Source organism: Rhinatrema bivittatum, chromosome 3 (genome assembly GCF_901001135.1).
Source record: "Rhinatrema bivittatum chromosome 3, aRhiBiv1.1, whole genome shotgun sequence".
Classification (NCBI taxonomy): domain Eukaryota; kingdom Metazoa; phylum Chordata; class Amphibia; order Gymnophiona; family Rhinatrematidae; genus Rhinatrema; species Rhinatrema bivittatum.
This window is the reverse complement of record NC_042617.1, coordinates 14,092,094-14,119,646: the sequence shown is the minus strand read 5'-3', so window position 1 is coordinate 14,119,646 and position 27,553 is coordinate 14,092,094. Positions and strand designations below refer to the sequence as shown.

General features: G+C 44.3%; 2 protein-coding genes across 3 annotated transcripts in view; one reads left to right on the top strand and one right to left on the bottom strand.

Annotated features, from left to right (window-relative positions):
* The window catches only part of DNAH8 (dynein axonemal heavy chain 8), a 1,926,251-nt gene extending 1,905,500 nt beyond the window's left edge, over positions 1-20,751 (bottom strand). The window contains 1 exon segment of the mRNA XM_029592920.1: positions 20,343-20,751. The gene's annotated coding sequence lies outside the window, so the exon portion shown is untranslated.
* A 340-nt stretch (positions 20,752-21,091) lies between these two features.
* Positions 21,092-27,553, top strand: part of GLO1 (glyoxalase I) — a 47,778-nt gene continuing 41,316 nt past the window's right edge. The window contains exons 1-2 of one of the 2 annotated variants that reach the window (XM_029592922.1): positions 21,092-21,307; positions 24,348-24,430. In XM_029592922.1, coding sequence (XP_029448782.1) covers positions 21,227-21,307; positions 24,348-24,430 — 164 coding nt within the window. In that variant the 5' untranslated portion in view covers positions 21,092-21,226. The remainder of the gene's footprint in view (positions 21,308-24,347; positions 24,431-27,553) is intronic. The other variant, XM_029592921.1, reaches the window with a different exon arrangement.

Below are 27,553 nucleotides of genomic sequence, written 5' to 3'. Positions count from 1 at the left end.
TAGGCGCACGAGCACGAACCGATGCAACTGAAGAGGGCAGCCTTAGCACAGGAAAATACGTGTGGAAACACTGCAGCAGCCTACCATGCAGCGAACAAGACAAGACAGCCAAAAAGCTGCTCAACCCCCCATGCGTCCCAGGTCCCCTAAGTTCCCCCAGAGGCAGAAACAAAAGTTAGATCAGCAGGGAGATCAGGGTGGAGGAATCCCTACTTAACTCCCTTTCTACTCTCTTTTGTTTGTTTGGGGTTTTTTTTATTACTTGATCTGGATCAGACAGACATCCGAGTTTGCCATCCAGGCAGATAAACTTTCTTTCCAATCAGTCCTCAAGACAAAGATTCTTTAAGTTTGAAATTATTTATTGTACAGGTAGATTCTGCTTACAATTGTTGCATCTCAAACGTGAGCCCCAAGGCAAAGATCTTTGGTAACTGGAGACAGGGTAGCAGGAGGGAGAAGGAAGTCTCTTGAGTTGCAGGAGTTGGTTTATGGTGGAGGTAGGGAGCTTGAGGGATATGAGGCTGTAGTCTTCAGAAGGCAGTAAAAAAGAAGTAAAAACTTGATTGTTTCAGGGAGCTTTACAGAGCACTGCTAGCTCTGAAGCCCGCATGGGCAAGACTGTGCTTTCGTCCTGAGCTGCTAAGGGAAACGCCTGCACAAGCTGGGGGCAGGGGGGCAAGGTTCAATGGCAGCGAGCCTAAGAACCATGTGACACAGGGGGAGCATGAAGGGCAGTCCCTTGAGCCTATAAGGCACCTAGGAAGACTCAAGTTAGATTGAGGGGCATTCAAGCTCTTCCAATAGTGAGAGAAAGTGGAGGCAGGAGGGAGCTTCTCTTAAGGGCAAAGGCTCCTCTTAAAGGCAAGGCTCACAGACTTTTATCATAGGTTACAAAAAGTGTTTCAGTATCAAGAATTAGCAGAAGGGAGGGGCTGCACTAAATACAGTTAAACTACAGTCTATACAGATACAAACATGTACCCACTGCTGGGGACAGAACATTACTCTTTACTATAAGGTCAATCTCCGGCTGCAGGGGGAGAGGGCAAGGACCTTCACTGTTGCGCTCAGCTGCCTGCACCTTCAGCTTTTTTTTTTTTTTTAAGGCTAAGTCCACATCAGCTGAAAAACCAGCTACCAGATTAAGGCACTCATCTGAGTGACAGATCCAAAGATATCACCTCAGAAATTCTCAACAGAGGGAGGGACCATATGTTATCATCATAGGAGAGCTGGGCCAATAAGTCTCCGTTTCTTAGAAAATCTTTTTTTTTTTTTAAGCAATCCTCCGTAGGGATAGTCAGAGAACACTAGCGGGCTGATGTCAGTGCAGGGGTATATATATATATATATATATATATATATATACTGTGATGTCAGCTGTGCTCTATCTCCATCTGCTGGTAGAGGTGCACAACCCACTGCTTTTGGATGCACCTGTCCATATGCTAAGAAATTCAGAAAAACTGTACTTTGAGGGGGGGGGGGTGTGCAAATCAATAAAATGTCATAAAGCAAATGTAGATAAAATGTGAGCTCTGTAAGTGATCAAATATACAAAACACTCCTTATCAGCTTTGTTTCAAACCAGTAATACATTTATTAGGGGTAATTAAACTGAATGTGTCATGGCATGTATTAGTAGACTACTTATTCATTATTCAGGGTGCTGCTTTTGAAAAGATGAAAAAAGCTTGTCCTAATCCCTGCTTTGTCGTTTCTTGGCTTTTAGCACCCTTATAATTTGCATTTAATATACTTCTACCCTATTTAGATTCATCAAGAATGTATTCGCTATCATCAACTGTGGTCCAAAATCACGATCTTAGTTCATAATTATAAAACCAGACATATTCCAGGTATTTATTAAATTGCAGAAGTGTTATGAAAACCTTGTATTGAGCTGTGCAGTTGAATACTCTGAGCTGGGTCTGAACTGACAATTTTTTCAAACAACGAAAGTTAATATTGCTTATTGCCCTTTTACTCGTCTTTTCCCCCAGCTCCTTTAACGGCGTTATCTTTAAAATACACTATTTATTGTTTTCATCCTCCCTCGCTCGATGCACATGAGGCAATAAACGTCTTCGGGTCTCAAGCAATGAAAGGTTAGATAACGTCGCGCCACCCCGCACTTCATCTCCAACGAGTGGATTTCATTTATTTATTTTAAGTCTGCTTTATAAATCACGGACACCTTTGTCCTCAAGCCAAAGAAGATTTTTCTTTAATAATGTATCTCCCCGCTTGCAGCAGGCACCAATTTTATCACATCTGGAAAATATATATATATATATATCTCAAACGAGCCTAAATCTACCTTATTTGATTTCAATACGATACAAACGAACTGCAAAACCACTAATCCGCTGCCCTTCCCGAACCGCATCGAAAACTGTCGCTCAAGCCAGAGCGGGGGGGGGGGGAAACGCCCTCGCCGCGCAAGGATTTCGCCGCTCCGCCGGCCCACACAGACAGACAGACAGACAGGCGCACACACAAAAAGTCTGGAAATCTTTTCCTCCTGCGCTGCTGCCCGCTAGAGAACTGCCAGAATCTGCAAAGGACAAAATGAAAAGCGTCCGGTGCCTGCCCTTTATCCTCGACTAAGTTGGGACTATTTAGCGGATAGAATGAGGCGGAGGGTTACAGAGGGACCGGGACCTCGTCACGAGCGGGAGGTTTGAACTTTCTTGCCGCGGTGACAGTTTAAACGGCCGATAGCAGGAACCCGGCGAACAGCGACGGGAGCCCAAGGCTTTTTTTTTTTTTTTGTAAATAAGACCTGCCTTCAAGCAGCACTGCAAGTGCTCGGTACTGCTCAGACCTCGCCAAGTGCATATAAATGCTGCCAAAAGTAGAGGGCACTGCATATCCCCGGCAGGGAGAAAAGTCTTTTCATTTCAGCGCTGGCACACACTAGAAACAGCGCTTCTTTCCTTGACTAAGCTCCAGGCCTTTGCTGCCCTTGTCACACATGCCTGGCAGGGGCTCCCCTATAAACGCAGCAGCGGTTAAACGGAAGCTAATTGCATAACAAATGCAAAGAATACTATTGCCTTAAAAGAGAATATATATTTTTTATTCTAATCCTCTAATTTGTTTTTATTATTAAAGTCTGGAAAATAAATGACAAGTCTTCTTCATGTCTCAGTTTTCCTGAGTTCAGGTTGATCAAATGATTTTTCTGACTCATCTCCACTTTTCCTCACAAGCAATTTGATAGGGAGGAGCAGCCTTGTACATACCTGGGAATTTCTGAGTTGTGGTTACCCTGAGGTTACTATTGCTTGGGGGGAGGAAGAGGAATAATGCTCATCAGCTTTCTCACCCCGGTCACTCCAGGGATCGCCCCAGCATGCTTCCCTTCTTCCCACCCTCACTCCAGCAGTGTTTGCTCCCAGACTGTAAGTCATAGCTCCCTGACTTGTGCACCTTTATTCTCCCCAACTGAATCCCGAGCCTTGGACTGACAACTGCAGACTGGACTGAATGTGTTGCAACTCCCTCCACATGCTCCCCCTGGTCCAGGCTTAGCCCTTGCATCCTGTTCCCTGCAGGCTTCCTGAGGAAGGAGAGGAGGTGACATGGGACCAGACAGCGCAAAAGAGAAAACAGTTGCTCTGCTCCCTTGTCCACCCCCTTCTCTCCTGTTCCCTGCATGCTTCCTGAAAAGGAGGGGCTAGAGCAATTAACAGATAATCCGCCAGCTTTCAGTTGTTTCCTCAGCAGCCCTGCAATTGATACAAATTCTTGAGTCACCCTGTGAAATCTGAAGAGGTCCCAGGTACATATCCAGCTTTTGGGGCGTGTGGCCCGTGCGATTGCACAGGGTGCCATAATTGAGGGGGGGGGGGGGGCACCATGAACCCGCGGTGCCGGTGTGGCAGTATGGCGTCCCCTCTCCCACTAGTGCCTTCTTTTTCATTACTGGAAGAGGCTTGAAGAATGGCCACCACGGAATCCCATCCCCACACCTGCCCGAGAAAGGACAGAGCCGCCATGGCATGCCATCCTCATGGTGGCCGAGTAAGGAGAGGACAGCCAGGGGATTAGAGGGCCACTGTGGGATCCCATTCCTGCAGCAGCTGAGCAAGGAGAGGGCAGCCAGGAGATCAGAGGGCCACTGCAGGATCCCGTCCCCATGGAGGCCAAAGGAGTCTAGCCTGGCTGAAGAAGAGGCCTACTGTGTTTGTGTGCAAGAGTGGGAAGGCATGTGAAAGTGTGTGTGTGTGTGTGAGCACATGAGAATGAGAGCTAGTGTGTGGGGGAGAGCATGTGAGGACGAGAGCTTGTGTGTGTGTGTGTGAGAGCATGCATGTTACACTCCGTGGCTGCCGACAGCTGCGACTACTTCTGCTCACCTCTCTTTTTACTACTTTGGCTCTTTTAGGCGAACTCACGACCTCTGCCAGCTACCACCGGCCTTCCGGCCTCCGTTCCCAGGCCTACCAGAGCATAATGCTCGCTGCCAACCGCCATCTTACCCTCGGGGTTCTCTAGGCGCTCGCACTCCCCGACCTGCTTTAACCACGTCATGGCGTGAACCTCGGGGGTGTCCCCATGAGATGACGTCACTTAACTCCAATATTTAAACTCGCCAGCCCAGACAGCCAGCGACTTGGCAATGAGTTCACTACCTACTCTCTCTTCAGCATTGTTCCAGTGGTGTGAGACTATCAGGTACCCGCTCCTCGGGGGTCCTTCTTCTTCTTCTCTTGGCTATCCGCTCCTCGGAGGGCCTTTAACCCAGACACCTGCCTGCCTCGCTTCCCGAGGCTTTCTACGGAACTATTACTTGTCTTCAGTCACTGTGAGTACCACGCTGTGGAACCCTGTTGTGATATCAACATGGGAACCCTCTCCGGTGTACCCCGCTCTGTGGACCATTGCCGGGATTCTTAGAGGCGCCACCTCCGGGTCTACCCTGCTCTGCGGACCCATGCAGTGATATCTCTAGAGGGACTCTCGCCGGTGTACCCTGGCTCTGCGGACCACTGATGTGATCTCCCACCAAGGAACCCTTTTGTCTACCATCTCTACGGACCCAGTGTACTACAGTGACTGTAACTTTTCACCGGCACCCCGCTCCTCAGGTAGTGCCACAGCTATTGCCTGACTCTAGTCATACGAGCTGAGTCTGATGTCAGCATCTACGCTGTTGCTCCGTGGCCCGCCTCCTGGAGTCACCCTCGCTTTCTCCACCTATACATCTGCTGGGTATCATCCCGCAGCCGAGGCTCCGTCTCCCGACGGTGAGGCTCAGTGGGGCTCCTCCCCTGGGCAGTACCATCTCTCACCTCGGCCAAAGGGCCCACTTACTTACAAATCCTAACAATGCGAGAGTGAGAGCTGCGTTCTTTTGCTCGTCCTCTTACATGCTTCTGTGAGCAGCCAGCAGGCCCGTTGCTGCTGCCTTACCACCAGTTCAACTCCTCGCCTTGCTCTAAGCCACTGGGCTTCTTTCACGCTGGGCTGCAGCAAAAGTAATAATTGGGGGGAAAAAAATCAAGGATCAGAGCCTTCCAGCCCACCCCTTCCCATATCAAGGGGGGTACACCGAGCAGCAACAGGCAGCCCCTCGAGATCCTATTCTTGGGGCCTTGCTTGGGTCCCTGTGATCACTAATGTAAGTTAAACCAATTTTTTAAATTTATTCAGAGGTGAGAAGAATGAGTGAGAGACAGCATGTGAGTCAGTGACCATGAATGACTAAGTAGGTGTGTGAGAGCAGGAGAGCATGTGCATGTCTTGTTATGCTGGTCATGGGTCTACTCCGCAATCATCCACACTCACCTCTGAGGCCTTGAGTATTTTGCAGTGATGCCGCCATGACGCTGCTCCTCCTTCCTCACCACGCTGGCCTTAGATGTGCGCACACCTTAAAGGCTCTACGGCGGGAAGTCTTTAGCTGGCACGACATGATGACATCACACGGCTGGGTATTTAAACCTAGTCGCGGCTCTTGCTCCCTGTCTTCGTGAATGGTCTCCTGCTCTGGCAGTATGTTTTGCTCTGCATGCCTGTTTCCAGCCTTGCCTTATCAAGCTTTCTTCAGCCATCCTTGTCCTTACCACCTGATACTGACCTCTTGCTTTGGGCTTGGACCTGACTACACTTGCCTGCCACCTAGACCTGACCTTTGTTTTGGACCTGGCTACTCTTGCCTGCCGCCTGGACCTGATCTCTGCCTTGGACCAGACCATGCTTGCTTGCCACCTGCCCCAACCCTTGGCCTGTTCCTGGTATCTCCTGCCTGCTGCCTTTCCTGACCTCAGCTTGTTTCTGTACTCCCACTTGCTCAACCGCCTTAGGGACCTACCTAAGTTCTGCTGGACACCAGAACCCAAGGGCTCACACTGCGGGAGAGGCGATGGTATAGGTGAAATTCCAGTCTGCCATCTCCAGGAAGCATTCACTAGCTTACAGAGCTAGGGCTCACAGGCATCCCATCCATCACAGTGCGCGAGTATGAGAGAGTACATGAGCGTCAGTAAGCATTTGAGCATGAGTGTATGTCAGTGAATGTGTGAAAGTCAATTTGTGTGTGTAAGCGTGAGTCTGTGAGCATGTGTGAGGGTGAGAGAGCCTGAGTCAGTATGTGAGTATGAAAGTGTGTGAATGAGCATGTGTGAGCATGAGATAGCAAGTGTGTGTACGAGCATGAGTCAGCGTGTGAATAAGTGTGACAGCATGTGTCTGAGTCAATGAGTGTGTGTGAGTCAGTGACACAGCAATTATGAGTATCAGGGAGCATTTATGGGTAAGAGAGTGTGGGTGCACACCCCTGTCTCCACACTGGGCAAATCCACAATCTCAGGGTGACTGGAATCAAAAGTTCCAAGGTATGGAAAAGCGGGAGACTTTTTAATTCCTTCTTCGGTTTTAAATATTGAATGTTATTTATTTATTTACTTATTTTTATATACCGACATTCGATCTGAGATATCACATCGGTTTACATTCAGGTACTGTAGGTATTTCCCTATCCCCAGAGGGCTTACAGTCTAAGTTTGTACCTGAGGCAATGGAGGGTAAAGTGACTTGCCCAACGTCACAAGGAGTGACAGCGGGACTCGAACCCTGGTCTCCTGTTCGTAGCCCACTGCTCTAACCACTAGGCATCTGCGGTTTTAAAATGTTGTTGGTGTTTGGGAAATTTTTTAAAATTTGTATCAGTTTTTTATTACTGGATGTTCTATTCAGCAATTTTGAAATATTTATTCTTTTTATTGGCATGGTGTTACTGTTATGATTGACATTTTAAAATTTATTTTATTCTTTAATGTTTTATGAGAAATGGTACTGTTTCTGTTTTCCATTGTCCTGCATACAAAACCTGGCTTGTTGCAGTTTCCAGTTCAGTTTTTGTCTACAGGTTTCTATTTATATTTATTTCATGATTTCCATGTTTTATATTTGCTGAGGGTCTGTCTGTGTTTTGCATATGTGACCGAAGTGAGGCATTCTGCTAGTGTGTAGTTTCTGTGTAGGGATCGACAGCAATTGTTTTATTTTCCTAATAGGAAGTGTATTGGGAGCACTGAGAGGAAAGGATCACCTAGCTGGTGGCTGAAAAGAATCAGTAAGTACTGCTTGGGGAGAATTTTAGAACTTAAAAGTTTTTGGGAGAAGTCAAATTGGCTTCAGATCTACTTGATATACTGTCCCCCTAGATTACTAGATCACATTACATCACCAATCATTGAAGCATTGACTAGTAACTTAAAATTACATAAACCGGCATTCATTTTAGGGGATTTCAATCTCCATGTGAACTCTCAATCACTTTCCGCAACCTATAAACCTCTGATCGATACACTATCTGCACTAGGCTTTGAACAAATTATAGGTGAACCAACACATAAAGCTGGACATACACTAGATTTAATCTTTATTGACAAAAACAAATTCAACATATCTTCTATAAATAATATAAAAGTACCCTGGTCTGATCACAATTTGATTCACCCCTGAGGCATTCCAGATCTGAACCCAATTTACTCAAATAATCAAAAGACTACTTTCTCTTTTCGCCGCCATATTAGAGAGGAAGACTTAGTCTCAGAATTGGAACATATATTGGAAAATATTGATCTAGAAAACAGCAATAAAGCCATTGATTCTTGGCACAGCTTGACAAAATCCATTGCTGACAAACTGAACCCCATTATCACTAAAACTATTACTAAGTCGAGGAATCATAATCCCTGGTACAATTCAAAGATTAGGGAAGCCAAACGGACTTTACGAAAGTAAGAAAGAGACTGGCGAAAAAATCCCGCCCCGCAACTAGGAGGCGGGATTAGGAGCCTATCAATCATATTTATCTATATATAGAACACTAATTAATAATTCAAAAAAAGAATTCTTCACGCAAAAAATTCACAATTTCAGCTTTAACCCTAGGGCTTTATTTACAATAGTAGAAAATCTAACTGATGATAACATTGACAAGAAACTATCAATTGCAGACTCACGATGTGAGGAAATAACAACATACTTATCTTAAAACTTGTTATAATTTTCCTTCATGTTGAACAAGTTTGTGCTGCACGGTGGTGCTTTACCATGATGTCGGGCAAAGAATTATTGAAATTGGAGATACATTAATCTTGTTTTAGAAGAGAAAGATACTGAATTTATGGGCTTCTAGTAAACATAAGTTATCGTGGTCATAAACGGCGAAAAAATACATATGCCATCAGTGTGGCAATAAACGGCGAGAAGAAAACACGCCGCCGACAGCAGTCAGCATTTAAGAATTTTGGATTGCTAAGATATTAGCCAACACATTATGCTATTGAGCATGTTGCAACATTGATATAGTTTGTTGCAACTGGTTGTAACAGAATACATGACACCAATTGTCTATATACTATGGGAATTGAAAAATTGTTCACTCAAAAAGAGTTAGACATGTTTTTATAAAAAAAAAGACAAAAAAGAGACGTATTCCAGACCTATGATTGAACTTACTGGTTACAAAATTCATGGTCAAATAGACTTTTTTTTGCCAGTTCTGAGGTCTTTGTCTCTTAAATAAAAATAATTGGGATATATCACTTTCAACAAAGTTTAATAAAGTTTGTTCTTAATAGAATTATTAAATATTGATAACTTAGTAGTTGTCACCTGCAGCATCTACATCAGATCAACTTCCTAGTGTGGACAGAGTGGAGAATCCAGACCGACAGTGTCCGATACACAAGAAACCTTACCCACTCAGAAAGTGTCAAGGATTCAAAGGGAAACCTTTAAAAGAACGCAAAGAACTGTTAAAAATGTACAGAATTTGCTACCGGTGTTGTTCTTCATGTAACCACATGGCTAAAGACTGTAAAATAGCCATTACGTGTTCAGAGTGTGGTAGTGACCAACACAACAGCGCCCTACACCCTGACGAAGCAAGATTTCACCCTTCGAGAACCTTACACCCAGTCCAAACCATGGCAGGGAGGAGAAGGATGAGTAAACGCCAGAACCTGACGTGATCCCCAAATACACACAAGTGTATGGGAGAAATAGTGATGGGAAATCCTGCACAAAAATATGCTTGGCCAGAGTGTATCCCGAAGAGCTACCTGAGAAGGCAGTCAAAATGTATGTCATCATATATGGAGCAGAGCAACAGATCCCTGGCAAGGCCAGAATTCCTCAACTTGTTTGGTATCCATCACCACTACTCTCCATACAACCTCAAAACCTGCTCAGGAGTCACCCGTGTGACAGGGAGGAGAGCAGGCGGATATGTAATAGAGGCGATAGATGGCAGCAACAAGTCAAACTTGCCCACTCTTATTGAATGCAACCAGATGCCTGACAACAGAGATAAGATTCCCACACCAGAAGCCACTCAGCACCATTCTCATCTAAAGTCCATAATGCATCAGTTCCCACCACTAGATCTGGAAGCAGAAATCCTGCTGCTTTTGGGCAGAGATTCACCAGCACTGACCAAGGTCTTGGAGTTGCATGATGGCCCAACAGCTAGTCCCTATGCTTACAGACTCGTCTTGGGATGGGTGATAGTCGGCGAAGTTGGCTTGAATCGAGCAAGGAAACCATGCGTTGAGACATACGCTACGAATGTCTTAGAGGATGGAAATCCTACTCTATTTGAATTATGCCCTAACCATCTAAGCACCAAGGAGATCTTAAACTGTGAGGAACTGAATCTCAATTCAGCAACCAGTCAGATCACCTCCTCATCAGATGTAGAAGAACATCTAGGGAACTCTGTGTTTCAAGTCACCAAGGATGACGAAGAACAGGAACAAATTGTATTTGGGAGAAAGGATATGGATTTATCCAGACATTGTTAGGTCGACACAAATACGTAGAAAAAAGTTTTTGAATCTATGTTCTAGAGCCCGTGCATTAGGAGCACAAATATTAATAAAATTTCCATGTAAATGTATATTAACAATTGATAATCTACGGTATGTATTTATGGAGCCAGAGCAATTAGAAACCTTTTTGATTTCTAAAGAAGTTTTGACCTAATATTTGTGGAAACTCAGGAATTATTATTATTAATCTCACCACTTCCCTTTTTTTCTTTAAGTAACTAGGTGGTGAATATATGCTCTGTTGTTTTGAATATGATCTCTCTGATTGCATAGTAAAAACATAAGTATAACATAAAATTAAAGTTTAAGTTTGATTAGGTAATTTCTTACAAATGAGAAATGTATGTTATGCCTACGATAAGGTATGTAATCCTTATATGTAATGTTATTGTTGTGAAAAATAATAAAGATATAAATTAAAAAAAAAAAAAAAAAAAAAAAAAAAAAAGAGTTCTTTATAGATGAATCAAATAGCTGCTCCCCTACCATTCCGGACACCCAGACCCAGACTTCCTAACAACAGAGAACAAGCACTCTCACAGCTTATGTCACTGCGGAGAACTCTGGAAAGGAAACCGGAGATGAAACAACACTTCATTAACTTCATGAATGACATGTTGCACAATAGCCACGCAGAGCTAGCTCCACCCTTAGGAAAGAAAGAAAGCAGAAAAAAAAGTTTTAAAAAGCTGCCGATCCAGCGCGGTGAGTCGACCACGCCCCTGAGAGGCTCTAGGCCTATCAGAAGGCTCAGTGAAGGCCTTTAAATTACCGCGCCTCCCACCAGCGTCGCGCGCCCGAAGGAGCGCGACCTAAGGGGCCTGCCCCTTAGTGCGCCCCTTTGTGAGCCCAAGGAATCAGGACTAAGGCCCTTTCCCAATAGTCTGCCTCGCCTCAGCTCTGATACACGTGAGTCACAGCCAACATACTTATTCCCCCTCCAGCCTACTCCAGCATTCTTCCAGCCCCCTCCAGCATTCATTTCATTCTCTATCACACAACTAGACCACTATGCTACCAGGATTCCCAATCCCTATTCTTCATCGCAGCTTCCACAACTCAGATAAAGCAACAATGCAATACCATTCACGCTCTACCAAAACCCTCATCCCGATCCTGATCGCCCCATTCACCCAACTCCTAGGTCTCTCTTTATTCTCCCTAACTCTTTTCAACGTACAATCCATCACTAAGAAAACTCTGATCCTCAATGACTATCTCCTGGACGCCAAACCGGACATCTGCGCCATAACGGAAACCTGGCTTAAACCAACAGATATAGCCCTAATAAATCAACTCCCTACCCAGATGTATGACTTCTTTTCCCTCCCTCAACTAAAGAAAAGAGGAGGGGGCCTACTTCTAGTGACCAAAAAAGAACTGAGAGTCTCCCAACTCCCAGTAAAATCGGATTCAAAGCTGGAGATAGGCCTCTTCAAAACAACCCAACTCCAAATCCTCTTAGTTTACACCCCTCCAGGACTCCTCTACTCTGACGCCTCCCCCATAATTGCAAAACACAAACCTGGACTCCCCCGCCTTGATCCTAGGAGATTTTAACCTGCATGTCAACAACACCACTCTCACAACTAACTGCGAAGCCTTACTCTCTACTCTTACAGCCATGGGCTTCCAACAGATTATAAACAAGCCCACCCACAAAGCAGGACACACTCTGGACCTCATTTTCACGAACTCCGGCATCACGCACTCATCAACTCCGGTTTGCTCTCCAGTCCCCTGGTCGGATCACTCACTAATCACCGCTACTTTTTCAATAACAGAAACCCATAATCCTCACCCCCCTCAATCCCCATTCACCTACAGAAGAACTTGCTCTTCTGATGACCTCAGCTTCCACCTGGCTAAAGAACTTACACACTTAAACCTTTCAGATCCCAACTCAGCCTTATCATCCTGGAGCAATATCACAGAGGAAATAGCAAATAAAGTATGTCCTCTTTCAACAAAAATACTCAACCCAAACTCCCCAAAGAGACAACCATGGTTCACCAATGACTTACGGAAACTCAAACAAATCCTCAGAAGTAAGGAAAACTTATGGCGCAAAATCCCTTGCCTCAGCACACTCTCCACCTACAAATCTGCCCTCCATCACTACAGGAACTCTACCCTAAAGGCAAAAAGAGATTTCCACGCTCACAAGATTCACGGCCTTACCTTTGACGCAAGGGCCCTCTTCTCCTACATTTCAGAACTAACACAACCTAACACCCCATCTATCCCCAATGAACAAGCACACTCTAAAGCCGACGAACTAGCCCTATTCTTCCAAAGTAAAATCACCAATCTCTTAACCCTCTTGCCACCCTGTCCCACCCCTCTGACTAGCTCCTACCAACTACTCAACAAAAGAATCTCTCTGGATGCGTTCGAACCTACCACCGCCTTAGAGATCCAATCCCTGTTAAAGAAAATGAAACCGTCCTCCCATCCCTTCGACCTAATACCATCAAAACTACTTCTGCTAATACCAGAAACTATCTCCAAACCACTAGCAGACATTGTAAATTGTTCCTTAACACAGGGAATCTTCCCTGACGCCCTAAAAACTACCTCTCTGAAACCACTACTAAAGCAGCCAGACTTGGATCCCAAGAATCCAAACAACTTCCACCCAATCTCCAACCTGCCTTTTGTAGCAAAGATTTTGGAAAAACTGGTCAACTCACAACTCTCTAACTACCTCGAAGATCATGAAATATTTCACCCCACACAATACGGGTTTCGCAAGGCTTTAAGCACTGAAACCTTACACCTATCGCTTACAGACCACCTCATCATGGGATTGAACAAAGGACAATCTTTCCTTCTAATTCTACTGGACCTGTCGGCAGCTTTTGATACTGTCAATCATGCCACCCTCCTCAACCATCTCTTGGACATCGGAATAACAGGCTCGGCTCACACATGGTTCAAAACTTTCCTTAGTAACACAAGGAGTCCCTCAAGGCTCCTCACTATCCCCAACACTATTCAACACACATGCTGTCTATCTTTTAACGCTTACACACACACAGGCTTTCAATCACATAAATACATGCTGTCTTTTTCTCTCACACACAGACTCTCATTCACATGCTTATAAACATGTCCTCTCTTTCTCTCATTTACACCCAGGCTCTCAATCACATACTCCCTCACCTAAACCAGCTCTCAATCTCACACAGACACACATGCTCTCTCTCTTACTTATACACACAGGCTCTTAATCATACATACACATGATATGTCTCACACACAAAGGACCTCAATCACACACACATACTCGTTTTCAATCATACACTTACATTCACGCTCTCCATCTCACACAGGCCCTCAATCACACACATACTCTCTTTCACACATATACACACACACACACCACCTCAAATACACATGCTTACTCATTCACTCACTCCCCCCCCCTCCCGAATTAGCGGCAGCAGCAGCCTCCTCCACTTCCAACCCTAAAGGCAGCAGCAACCTTCTTCACTTTAGTCCTTTCAGAGGATGTGGTTAGTGCAGTTAGTATAGCTGTGTTTAAAAAAGGATTGGATAAGTTCTTGGAGGAGAAGTCCATTACCTGCTATTAAGTTGACTTAGAAAATAGCCACTGCCATTAGCAATGGTAACATGGAATAGGCTTAGTTTTTGGGTACTTGCCAGGTTCTTATGGCCTGGATTGGCCACTGTTGGAAACAGGATGCTGGGCTTCATGGACCCTTGGTCTGACCCAGTATGGCATTTTCTTATGTTCTTATTAGCGGCAGGGGTTGACATTGTTCCTCGTTTTATTCCGAGCTGCGCTGCTCATTCTTCAGGCCGCCCCTCTCGTCTTCTTCGGGCCGATGCTGCCCGCACTAGCATGGTCTCTTCTTCCCGCGCACGCGCCCCCTGCTCACCACTTCCTCTTCCGGGCCGCGGGGGGGGGGGGGGGGGAGTGGGTGGGAAGAAGAGACCATGCCGGTGCCGCTGACTCCAGTTGTCCTGCTGCATTCCGCTTGGGCAATCAGCATTTTAAGCCCAGGTGGAGGACCTATTTTGCTTGGGTAGGGGGAGCAGCTGGGTCAACGGGGGACCAGGAAGTGTGGTGACACATCTGCATGTGCTTGGCGACACACTGGGTTCCCCCCCCAAAAACATATAGTCCTGCTGAGCAGGAAGGGGTAGGAAAGAGGTGGTCAGAGGTATTCTGGGTAGGGAAGGGGAGAGGGAAGGGCATAAAGTTGAACAGGGAAGAGGATGAGGGGTGGGGGGTGTCGTGAATGTGGACAGGGGTATGAGAATGTGAAGGGATGATTGAGAGGTTGGGAGACGTGAAGGGTGCCTGGGTACAAGGGCCACACTATGCCAGTTTTGAGAATATGCATTTCTTCTCTCTTTGAACTTTGCTTAAAGGAGGAGGAAATATATTTCTCTTTCTAGTTCTCCAGTTTTGCACTGCATGCAGAAGGTGGTCTTGTTTCCACATTTGTAATTTGTGCTATTTTATTCTATATTGGGTGAAGGCAGGACCGTCTGTGACTGAGATGAGGTACTTTACTAGAGGTCTGTATCTGCCTTATTTGTTGTATTTTCTCAATATGATCTTGCACTGGGGATGAACTGCTGCCTTTTGATGGCTAGGTCCATTGCTGTTTCATTTCTTGCAGTTAGTGCTGCTGAGGTTTGATAGACGTACAGAGTGGGCTTTGTTTGTATTATTTTACAATGCACCTGGTAGTACAGGGAGTTTGTGATGTTGTTATTGGGATGGAAAATACATGCATTTTCTCTGAAAACTGAATGATCCTACACACAAAATCAGAAGTACTCAGCAAATTTATATTCCACTCATTTTATTATACAAAATTTAACTATAACTTTTTATCATCCATATAATCTTTTATGCAGACCTCTTTGCATGCCTATGTATTATATTATCTAAAAACTCCCCCAGTATCATCCATTCATTACCCTTCATTCATACCAATCACACCAATCATACACATCTTTCATCAAGCAATACCCATATTAAAATTTTAGTCTTATTCTCAATATCACACAATTCTTGATACAAAATCTAAAACAATTAATATATCATATATACAATTGTCGTTTTACATAATAATGTTGTAACTAATTGTCTTCATGCTGTACAATCATCCGACAAGAGCCTCGTTTCACCCTGAAGTACAGGGCTTCTTCAGGGACCTATAATACTCAATTGTTTCTTCATGTATCAACTTCAAGTATCAACTTCAAAACCACTCTCTCAATTAGCAAAAATATTTGGTACAACGTGGTCTACTATGTTACAATGATGTCTGCAAAAATAGATATCAACCTATTGTCAGGTCTCTCGTCCAATTATATCAACACACCTAGTACTGTGCTCAAAATATCTGTGAACCACCACCATCACTATTAAAATAGTACCAGCTTGTCGAAATCACTTCCACACTGGGATTATCACAGTCATATTTCTCCATCAAATTGAATAAATTTACTGCATAAAGTTGCTTGATACTGTACCGGGTTTCAGCCGTATTTTAAATTTTTTATCCTTACATCTGAAACGGATATATAATCGCCAAAATTAACATCTCACACCTGTATCTCCAACGTACGTCTATCATGGGCATATGACCGCTGTCAAATACCATGTACCTCAACCAGTGTTCTTAACATATTATACATACTTAAAAAATCAACCCTGCACAATAATCCTGCTCACATATCCTAACTATTCATCGTTTGACTGTCCTCCCTAAACTTCTTATATCATGTGTACACCTATAGTCTATATTAACAACTTGTTAAACTCATCATAAACGGACCAGGTATTAACATAAGAACATGCCATACTGGGTCAGACCAAGGGTCCATCAAGCCCAGCATCCTGTTTCCAACAGTGGCCAATCCAGGCCATAAGAACCTGGCAAGTACCCAAAAAACTAAGTCTATTCCATGTTACCGTTGCTAGTAATAGCAGTGGCTATTTTCTAAGTCAACTTAATAGCAGGTAATGGAGTTCTCCTCCAAGAACTTATCCTTTTTTAAAAACTCAGCTATACTAACTGCACTAACCACATCCTCTGGCAACAAATTCCAGAGTTTAATTGTGCGTTGAGTAAAAAAGAACTTTCTCAGATTAGTTTTAAATGTGCCCCATGCTAACTTCATGGAGTGTCCCCTAGTCTTTCTATTATCCAAAAGAGTAAATAACCGATTCAAATCTACCCGTTCTAGATCTCTCATGATTTTAAACACCTCTATCATATCCCCCCTCAGCTGTCTCTTCTTCAAGCTGAAAAGTCCTAACCTCTTTAGTCTTTCCTCATAGGGGAGCTGTTCCATTCCTCTTATCATTTTGGTAGCGCTTCTCTGTACCTTCTCCATTGCAATTATATCTTTTTTGAGATGCGGCGACCAGAATTGTACACAGTATTCAAGGTGCGATCTCACCATGGAGCGATACAGAGGCATTATGACATTTTCCATTTTATTCACAATTCCCTTCCTAATAATTCCCAACATTCTGTTTGCTTTTTTGACTGCCGCAGCACACAGAACCGACAATTTCAATGTGTTATCCACTATGAAGCCTAGATCTCTTTCTTGGGTTGTAGCACCTAATATGGAACCTAACATTGTGTAACTATAGCATGGGTTATTTTTCCCTATATGCATCACCTTGCACTTATCCACATTAAATTTCATCTGCCATTTCAATGCCCAATTTTCCAGTCTTACAAGGTCTTCCTGCAATTTATCACAATCTGCTTGTGATTTAACTACTCTGAACAATTTTGTATCATCTGCAAATTTGATTATCTCACTCGTCGTATTTCTTTCCAGATCATTTATAAATATATTGAAAAGTAAGGGTCCCAATACAGATCCCTGAGGCACTCACTTGATAAACCAGCAGCGCGTCCTCTCATTTAACCACTCCCTTCAGCGTAACATATCTGGTTCACCTCTTCCCATAGTCTATTTAAATACCTGCTCACCAATCACAGCCTATTGTGAGAACCCACGTCACACTGATTGCATCTGGAGACAAGGAGATTTGAATAGACTTTATTGCTGACTTGTAACTTGATGCACTACACACCTTCTATCCAATCTCAGTCTATTGTGAGGACCGACGTCACACTGGTAACATCCAGGGACAAGGAAATTTAAATGAACTTTATTACTCACTTGTAACTTATCACACTACAATCCCACTACCTAAACTCAAATGGAATCACGAACCTCCCACTGCTCCCTAAGCCCCGTTTAAAAGTCTACAACATAGTCTTACCCAATACCATCGACAATACCCATTAAATCTCAGTTACTCAGCTTAGTTATATCCTCTGTAAATACTTCTCCAAAACAGACTATATCCCACTTACTATGTGCCATAAAAGGCATCCCATTCCACTGTTTCGTTAAGACCCCCCGCAGCTACTGTATTCCACTGATATATTTATCTTTCCTCTGTTCTTCTTAATATTTTATTAACCTCCCCTTGTTGCCAGGTATGGCACTGTTGAATCACAAAAAACCTCAGTTGTTCAACAGCATGCTGGGCATTTTGCCAATGAGCAACTAAAGGTGCTCCTGTTCTTTCTGTTCTTAACCTGCTTTTGTGCTCAATTACTTGTTGTGCAATTTGTCTTTTAGTGTGCCCTATATACAATAGGCCACAAGGATATACAATAGCATGTATGAGCATACTAGAGCTACAGGTAAATCTACCCTGGATAACAAACAGATACCTCCACAAGGAGCATTAAATGTTTTTATCATAAGCACGTTGCTACAAACAGAACAGGCTCCACATTTATATTGGCCCCATATCCCTTCATCTTCTTGTGGCTCTCTCTGTGTTAACATTGATCTTAAATTGGTACCTTTTCTCATTGCAAAAATGAGGGGGGTTCTTCGAACCCTGGTAAAGATTTCACTATAGCCCAGTGTTTAAGTATAATTTGTTTTATAGTACTTGGCTTAGATGAAAATGGGAGCATACATACGGGTCTCATAATCTGATTGCGAGGGGTTAGCAATAATAAATGTTGCTTGTGCTGGAACTGGCAGTGAAGTGACACATAACCTCAATATCAGGCTGATACAGAAAAACCCGCGGGAGAGCCGACAAGCGCCCGCTCAGGCCATTCTCCTGGGTGCATGATTCAGGAAAGAAAAGTATGTAAATGAGGGCCCGTGGTAAAAGGAGGTGCTAGGGACACTAGCGTCTCCTTTTTGGCAGAAGCAGCGGCTATCAGCGGGTTTGACAGCCGACGCTCAATTTTACTGGTGTCAGTTCTTGAACCCGCTGACAGCCACAGGTTTGGAAAACGGATGCCGGCAAAATTGAGCGTCTGTCTTCCAACCCGCGGGCAGATTTTTAATTTTTTTTTATTTTTGGGGCCTCCAACTTAATATTGCTATGATATTAAGTCAGAGGGTGTACAGAAAAGCAGTTTTTTCTGGTGCCGGCAGAAATTAAAATGTGCGGCTTCGCTGCACATTTTACTTTCTGTATCGCGCGGGAATGACTAATAGGCCCGAAACTAATATCGCCCGCAACATGCAAATGCATGTTGATGGGCCTATTAGTCATTCCTGCGCGATACAGAAAGTAAAATGTGCAGGAGTTAATTTCGGCCGGCACCAGGAAAGTGTGGAAAACGCGAGGCCAACCGTGGGCTAACAGCCTGAGTGCACTTTACTACATCGGCCGATAAAATTGGTTCCTTGTTCTCATTTTCCTCACCCACTAGCTTTAAATAAGTCTATACTGGCACAGACAATTTTTGCTCTGAGCACCCAGAAATTAAAACAATGCAACCAGAAATGAGCACTTTATGCAGATTATAGCAGGACATAGGCAGTAAAGGTCTAGAATGTTTCATCAATTGCTAACTCAAATCAAATATAAAATGCAAGGATTAGAAAGTAAGAAAAGATTGAATGTGTCTCAGGAATGGCCAGGGCCAGCGAAACTACTAGCTGAACTAGGCCTAGCCCTAGGGGCCGACCACGGGAGGGGGGGGGGGGGGGGGGGGGGCATAAGGCAGAAGGTGCCAGGGAGCCTAATCCCCTTGCATCTGCCCTGGGAATGGCTAACGATTGTCATGTTGTATCCTACTCATCAAATAAATTGTAAACTGCATAAGCAAACTATGCATCTGGATATATTCCAGGAATTTATTCTCGTTACGAAACTAATACTTGCTCATGCCTGTTCCCTGCTGCACTACAGGAGTACAGGGAGCTGTTGCTGTGTCCCTAAATAGATCTGTAACTTCTCCCAACTGTTCAGGATTTAGAAACAAAAAGCCACTATTAAAACTTAGCAGATAAGTTCACCATATTAAGGATTATAATTAAACCTTACATTGCTTTGATTTGAACCTACTCTAACTGGGCTGGTCTAGTGGACCAGCAGCAGTACTGGGCAGTGCACTTATTGCACTACCATGTAGACCAGAATAACTACACAGCGTGGGAGAGCCCACTGCTCATTCACCTCATCCAATCTGTTACTATATATGCCCTAGACCAGGAAAGCAGGGAGGCATAAGACAGAAATATTAAAATACCTTAACGGTAGAAATAATCCACAAGAAGCAAATATTTCTCAGCGAAATGTAAATGCTACAAATTTTCACGTTATGAGGTGTAAAGTGGGTAGAACTGAGGAGCAACAAAGAACTATTTCTTTACTGAAAAAACCGATAGCTTCCAATGGGGGTGATGAAGAAAATAAGCAACAATTCAAGAAACTCTGTTCTTATCCCAGGCTATTTCTTAGTTGACTATCACTAGCATAGTTTTGGGTGCCCATTTTATGTGCAAAACTCCTTGCTACACCGTGACATAAGTTGGCACAGAGAAAAAAAAAAGTGCACGTTATAAAAGCATGGGGCTGACCTCATTCTGCCCCAAACCCTTCAGTTACTAAATCAAAGACCTCGGGAGCAGAAGGGAAAAAGGAATCCACACCTGGAGAACGTGCGTCATTCACTGCTCGCACATTTATTTGGTTTGCAAATCTGCTCCTGCTTAATATGACTAACAGGAGAGCGAGAAAAGCATTAGCAACGGCGAGTAGTAATCTACCAGCAGCACCCGCCCTTTAGGGCTGCGTCCACTCCCAAACGAAACGCACAAGGCTGCAATGAAGGGTGAAACCCTGAAACCGGTGCGCTGGCTCCATTGATGCGTACGTATTTAGCCAGCCTAGACCTTTAACGGGCGAGGGCGCGTGGCAGGTTTAGAGACGAAAAAAATTCCTCTTTTCACGACATTCCCAGTGACGTTCCAGTCTGTCTTTCGTAACAGGATCTAATCCCACGGCGCTCACCCCTCCCGTCCCCTGGGGGCGGTGCCTTCCTGTGCGCTTCGCCTGTGAAGACACGCCTTGAAGGCGGTGTCTCTTAGGGAGCGCTTCCTGCTTTGGACTCTCTGGGCGGTGCTTCTCGCTGTGCCCGCCCCCTTCGGACACGCCCCGTGGGCGGTGCCTCCCTGTGCGCTTCGCCTCTTCAGACGCGCCTTAAGGCGGTGTCTCGTACGGAGCGCTTCCTGCTTTGGATTCTCTGGGCGGTGCTTCTCGCTGTGCCCGCCCCCTTCGGACACGCCCCGTGGGCGGTGCCTCCCTGTGCGCTTCGCCTCTTCAGACGCGCTTTAAGGCGGTGTCTCTTACGGAGTGTCGTCCGGCTAGGCAGCGCCCGTTTGAACACGCCCCTCTGGGCGGTGCCTCTCGCTGTGCCCGCCCCTCTTCGGCCACGCCCTCTGGGTGGTGACCCGCCGCTTTTCCTGTCCCTCTCTCTACCCCCCGTCTCGCTTCTGCTCCTTGCCGGCCTGTGCAGCTCTCGTCGTTGCAGAAGATGTCCGAGCAACCGGAGCTGTGCGGCCTCACCGATGCGGCGGTTTCCGCGTGCTGCACTGACCCGGATCCCAGCACCAAGGTGAGAGGAGGGGGTGCGCACGTGTCGAGCTGCTGGGGTGGGCTCGGCAAACGAGCGGCCTGGCAATTTGTACTTGTGTCGCCAAAGTCATCTGTCAGGCGACTGCCAAATGAAAGCAGAGAACGCATGTGCTGGTAATACTAAGGCGAACGGCTTCCCCCCGGGGTAGTGCGAAGTTCTGCTCGCTCGTTCGTGGGAGGTCAGGTCTTGTTTTTCGGTCTCCTCCGTTGGGATTACAAGCCCTGGGGAAGCCTGCAGCTGCCGGCAGCCTGCTGCTTTCTGTGGGTGATTTATAGGAAGTCTCTGGGAGGATGACTGAGCACGGGTGGGAAGTAAGTGGTGGGTTCCCTTCTGTATACGGTGTTCTGTAGGCTACTTTCTAGCCCCTGCTCAGATGGTCACCAGGAATCCTGCTGAGGCCCCTTAGCCATGTGGCTGCCAGTACAGAAATGTTAAGGGCCCTTTCTCTCAGTCCGTAGGATTTTAAGGTTCAGTCCCGGAATGCCGCTATAGTCTCTCTAAAGTCCTTTATCTACCACTTCCACATGTAAAAATGTTATTACTAATGTAAATACCTATACCTAATGTTATTCTCTCCCTTTTCTTCTCTCCTCCCAGTTCTATTACCTTGTTATTTGTAACTGCTTCCTTCTACACTAATAGGTTATTGAATTGTTCACTGTACACCCCTGTTATATGCAAACCGGCATGATGTGTTTGCAACATGAATGCCGGTATATAAAAATTTTAAATAAATAAATAAATAAGAAGAAAACCCCGAGGAGAGACTACGTGTGTACGTGTAAATGAATGAGAAACAAAAACTAAAAACCTATAAAGGAGGAGAATACAGATGATATCATTCTTGGAGAAACAAAAATATGGGAGCTGTAAGAGTAACACATCATGTTCTGTGACCAGGCCAGAGAGCATACTGAAGATCAGCAGAACCAGGGAGTTGGCTTTTATTTCTCTTCCGCCCTTTGTAACTCTTTTGCCACCTTATCTGTCACTTTGGCAGCACATTTACAAATTCTCCATGCCAATGATGTCATAAATCTGAATTGAAGACAGATTGAAAGTTAGAAAGTCCCTGATAAATGAGAGAGGGGTAGTTTTTGACACTTCATGATTATTTGTAATGTTTCTTTAAATTTTCCAAACCCTCCAATTTGCTTTTCTAGACCTTGCTGCAACCCATTGTCTGAAGCCGGAAAACCAGCAGGGGAGATGGGGAAAAAGGATTGAGAGTCTTAACAGTTGCCCAAGTTACTGTGAGGCTATTGGGTTCTCTGCCACATACTTATTTTTCTCTGTGGGCGCTGCCATTAAATGCAGCCCTTTTTCTTGTGCAAGTGTTAAGATGGCCTGCTTTTAAAAGCTATTTAGAGGGACATGTGGCAGGACTTTCAGTCTCTCTTACCAGTAAGCTGAGATGACTGTACTTTGTATGTAGTTTTGCAGTTTTATGACTGTTTGAATGTCGTGCTTTCAGCTGATCTCAATGTAAGTGCCCGAGATCATGCACTGTGCGAGAGTGGACATAGATGAGAAATAACTTGTTGCTTTGTGTAACAGAAGGTGGAAAAACTTACATAGACCAATTGGCAAATCCAGTCTGCCCAGCAAGCTCCCACACTTATTTTCCCATACTTATCTGTTTCACCGACCACCAAGTTCAGGGCCCTTGTTGGTAACTGTTTGATTCAAATTTCCTCCACCCCCTGCCATTGATGCAGAGAGTAATGCTGGGGTTGCATCAAAGGTGAGCATAAGGCTTAATGGTTAAGGGTAGTAACTGCCGCATCAAGCAAGTTACCCCGATGCTTGTTTACCCAGACTTCACAGATCCATGCCTTGTTGGTTGTTGTCTGAATGCAAATCCTCTTTTCCACATTTCCCCATGCCATTGAAGCAAAGAGCAATGTTGGAGTTGTATTAACCGTGTGAAGGCTTATTGAGTAAGGGTAGTAATCACCAGGTAGTAGCCACCAGTCCAGCAAGCCATCCCCATGTCTTCTCTTCATTCCCATCCTCTAGCCTTTATGGATCCACAGCGTTTAAGCGAGTGTTTCTTTGGGTATCTTGTAGGATTAATGGGACATCTGTCTCAGTCACACTGTAGTTTCTACAGATTAAAGCAGAAAAAGTTGATAACTTTTAAGAGAGAGCGGTCAGTAAACAGTTCTCAGATGAGAATCCCAAACCCAGTCTGTGTGCGAGATGTTTCCCGTGAGGTTCATCTGATAAAACTGGAACATAACTTCTGTTTGTTCTTATCAGTAACCCTGATTGAAACATAGGCGAGTTGATTAGTCTCTGCGCGCTGTCATCCACTGAGGCCTGATTTGCTGATGCAGAAGTAAATTGTGGCTGTGCTTCCAGGCCAGAAATAACTAGCTTTGGTTTTTCCTTTGTAAAATATTTGAGAAGAGATTTTGGTGTAAAATCTCAAAAATTTGACCTACAGAGGGCAATTTTCAAAGTCCTTTCTGGGCCTGAAACATTTTAGCTGCAGAAATGGAGTTTGAAATTGCCCCTACGTTCACTATGGTAAAAGGGGGGGAGAGTGTGCACCAGGATTTCCTGCACTTTCTCTCAGGTACTTCTGCAGCAGCTTCAAAGTGGGCACAAACGAGCAGGCCCCTCCTGAAGACTGCTCAATGGGGCAGCTCTGTCCAAGTTTTCCCTTACTGAACAAGTGACCTTTCCCCTTTACAGTAAGGAAAAAATCATTGGCAAACAATTTTTTAAGAGAATTAATAAACAGGGATATTTAGATCTGTCTTTTTTTGTTTGTTTGTTTGTTTGTACGCACCTTAGCTCAGTTTATTTGCTTATATGCGGTTTACATGGTTTTTTTTAAATGACTGGAGGACAGTCCACTCCTGGATGCAGGAGAGGTTGGGTAAGTTATCACTCTTCGCCTCGCACAAGTCGTAGGTGTTCTTAAGAGTTGTTTGGTTTTTTTAAATTAATTTCCTTAAATGATTTAGGATTACGAATGATCACTTTTTTTTTTTTTTTAAACATTTTACAGGACTTCATGATGCAACAAACAATGCTTCGAATAAAAGATCCCAAGAAGTCACTGGAATTTTACACTAAAGTTCTGGGAATGACGTGAGTCTTAATTCTGCTACTCTGTGTTTTGTGTGTAATCATCTCTGTGTGATGTTGTACCTTCTTGGCTTGGAAGGTCTCCAATGCTGTCAGTTCCTGTATCGGCCAGTTGACAGGCAGTCTTGAAATCTGGCATGCTGTAAGCTTTGTGGGACCTATAACATTTTGTCCAGCTACCAACTCACGGATCAGAAGCTGTAGTGTTGGCCTGTTGCTTGTTTGTTTTTATTTATATTTTTGTGTTCTTGTATTGAATTCGCAAGAACCTTTTTATGTACAGTTTGAACCGAAAACATTAACTCGTATGGGAGGATAGTACCATCTTATTGTACAACATAGTTTATATATACAACATCATTTTAGTGGCAGCAACCAACATACACCAAACCTTTTCTAATTTCTACATATAAATCCTCCCAGATCAAAAGGATAAAACTGCCTTAGAACAAATAGGATGACATGAGTTGCAATCAGATCTGTAAGAGGAATATTATCCATCCTTTCTTCCTATATCTTATTTCCCATGCAAAACTTTACTTTTTCCTAATAAGTATAAAAACAGAGCTATAATGCTATATATCTACTCCTTGGGGAGTTCTGCATTTGCCTCATGGAATAAGGCACAGGGACCAGGAAGCAGCAGCAGCCAGGGCAGTGAAGGCCTGCATGGGCCAGATTGAAGGAACTGGGTCTGTCTCAACTGGAAGTGAGAGAGGAGCAGCGGCAGGCTGTCCTGAGGACTGGAAAAGAGCTGGCGTTGGCCCACGAAGGCCCTAAGACCTGATTCTGCAGCAGCCTATGGCCTGAACAAAGAGAGCAATGGGGGTCCCGTGGAGTCTGAACGAGCAAAGTCGATGGTGAGACATTGGAGAAGGGCAGGAGAGAGTGTGGGGGAAGGAGCGATGGAGGAAAGCCAGGGGATCTTGTTAGAGTGAAGGGAGAAAATTTGGGGGAGGGGCTTTCTCTCTGCTCCCCCAGCAGTCAAGCCTGGAGGGGGCAGGTAGAGAAAGCTGGGGACCAGTTTGCCCCTGGTGGGACAGAGAGAAATCTGGTGAGGGGAAGGAATGGGAGAGGGGTCAACCCTGGGTGAGTGCGAGATAGTGAGCGACATGGGGAATTGACCCAGAGGAGAGAACAAGCTTTGGGAACAAGGTTCAAGTTGTAAGGGGGAGGTCAGTCTTGGGGCGGGGGAACAGAAATCAGGCTTTGATGGGACAAATCTGCACAAAATTAAAAATTTTGCATCTGAGTAATAACTTTTTTTTTTTTTTTTGTATTTGTATTATAAATTAACTGCTCAAAAACAGCAATTAAAAAAATTGTGTTTTGACCAAATAAAGCCTGCCGAATTTCCCCATGGATACATATGGGAAGCAGTCCTTAAGGAAAATAATTGCCTTCTGTTTTTATTCCTTTTCTGAATTTCAGACACGTTTCTGCATTTTCCCTTTGCTCCATCCTTTCACTCATTTTGACATCTGCTGATGTGGCCTATCAATCTCCCCAGCCTAAGCCTTAATAAATCTTAGTCTATAAAGTACCAGCCGCCTCTTCTCTCTTTTGCTACTTCAGATTAACTTGGCCACTTGTGTGGAAGTGTTATCGTTTTTAACTAGCGTAAGACTGTACATGAGCCATTTTGCAGCCCTAAATTGATTCCACATCATTTTGCAGAATAAACATGTAAACGACAGCTGCAGAAATCCTGCTGAGACTGTAGTACCCCTCTTGGATCGGTACATCTCAGTATCAGCGGTTACGTTTGCCACCCTCTCATCCTCGGGTACCATAGCTGAAATGAGCGGGACGTTAAGAGGTTATTAGTAATAGATCTGCAATTTCATCTTTTAGTCCTTTCAGAAATCTGGGGTGGATGCCATCTTGTCCCGGTGATTTGTTACTCTTTAGTTTGTCCATTTGCCCTTGTTCCTCTGTATTGCTGCCCTCAAAGGATATTTCCAGCAAAGGTATCTGTCCAGCAGCCTCCTGAGTAGAGACCGAAGCAAAGAATTTGTTCAGGTTTTCTGCTTTGGCCATGTGTTCCCTTGGGTCATCCAGAGCTCCAGATTGCGACTTCACAGGCCCCTTACTTCCAGTATAGTCTGACAAGCTTTTCAGTTTTTGTTGCTCTGGCGAGTTTCTTTTCAATGCTTTCCATCTAACTGTCAGTGCTTATGCTCTTTATGACTCTCTTCATTTAGATCCACTTTACCGTTTTTGAAAGATGTCCTTTCACGTTACTGCTTCACCATGCTGGCAGTCATTTGGTTGTCTCTGACTTTTTTTTTTTAATGTATAAAATACATCTGGTCAGGGCTTCCAAGATGGTGCTCTTAAACTATTTATTTAAATACTTTATAGCCTTTTGATCCACATTCTCAGCAGGTTACAACTTACATACAAATTTGTCAAAGCATAAAGGAACATCATTACAGGACAAAAAAAACCCAAAAAATTGTCCACTTCCAATAAAACTAGCATACAGGCTTGTTACAAATGTAAGGGGGAAGGGGTGCACAAGAATATTCCTATACCAGTCTGCAGAAGGAACTGCTAAATTAGTACCAGTTAGATGGGGGAACATGAATAGTAGTTAATAGCTCTGTGGCCATCCAACTCCTGACTGACTGCAGCGACTGAACATCTTTTAAATAATACAGAAGTGGCAAACTTAAGACTTATCATTCAGGGATTTCTTCTTAGCTTCGGTGACTTTTATGATGGCTTCAAGGTTTTTTCTCCCAAGATCAGGACCTTCATAGTTCTGAGCCAGGCACATGCCAACCACAGTGAGAGCACTGAGAGGAAAGGATCACTTTGCTGGTGGCTGAGAAGAATCAAGGAGTACTGCTTGGGGAGATTTTTAGAACTTAAAAGTATTGTGGAGAAGTAAACTACTATTTAGTGTGTTTGAGTGTCTGTATTGAATAGCTAGTCAGAGGGAGGACAAAAAACAGACGTTTGTGGGTGTTTGTATTAAATAGGTAGCCAGAAAGGCAGGCAACAAACAGAAATTGGGCTTCCAAATGGCAGATAAAATGTAATGTGGACAAGTGCAAAGTGATGCATACAGGGAAAAATAACCCTGGCTGTAGTTACACGATGTTAGGTTCCATTTTAGGA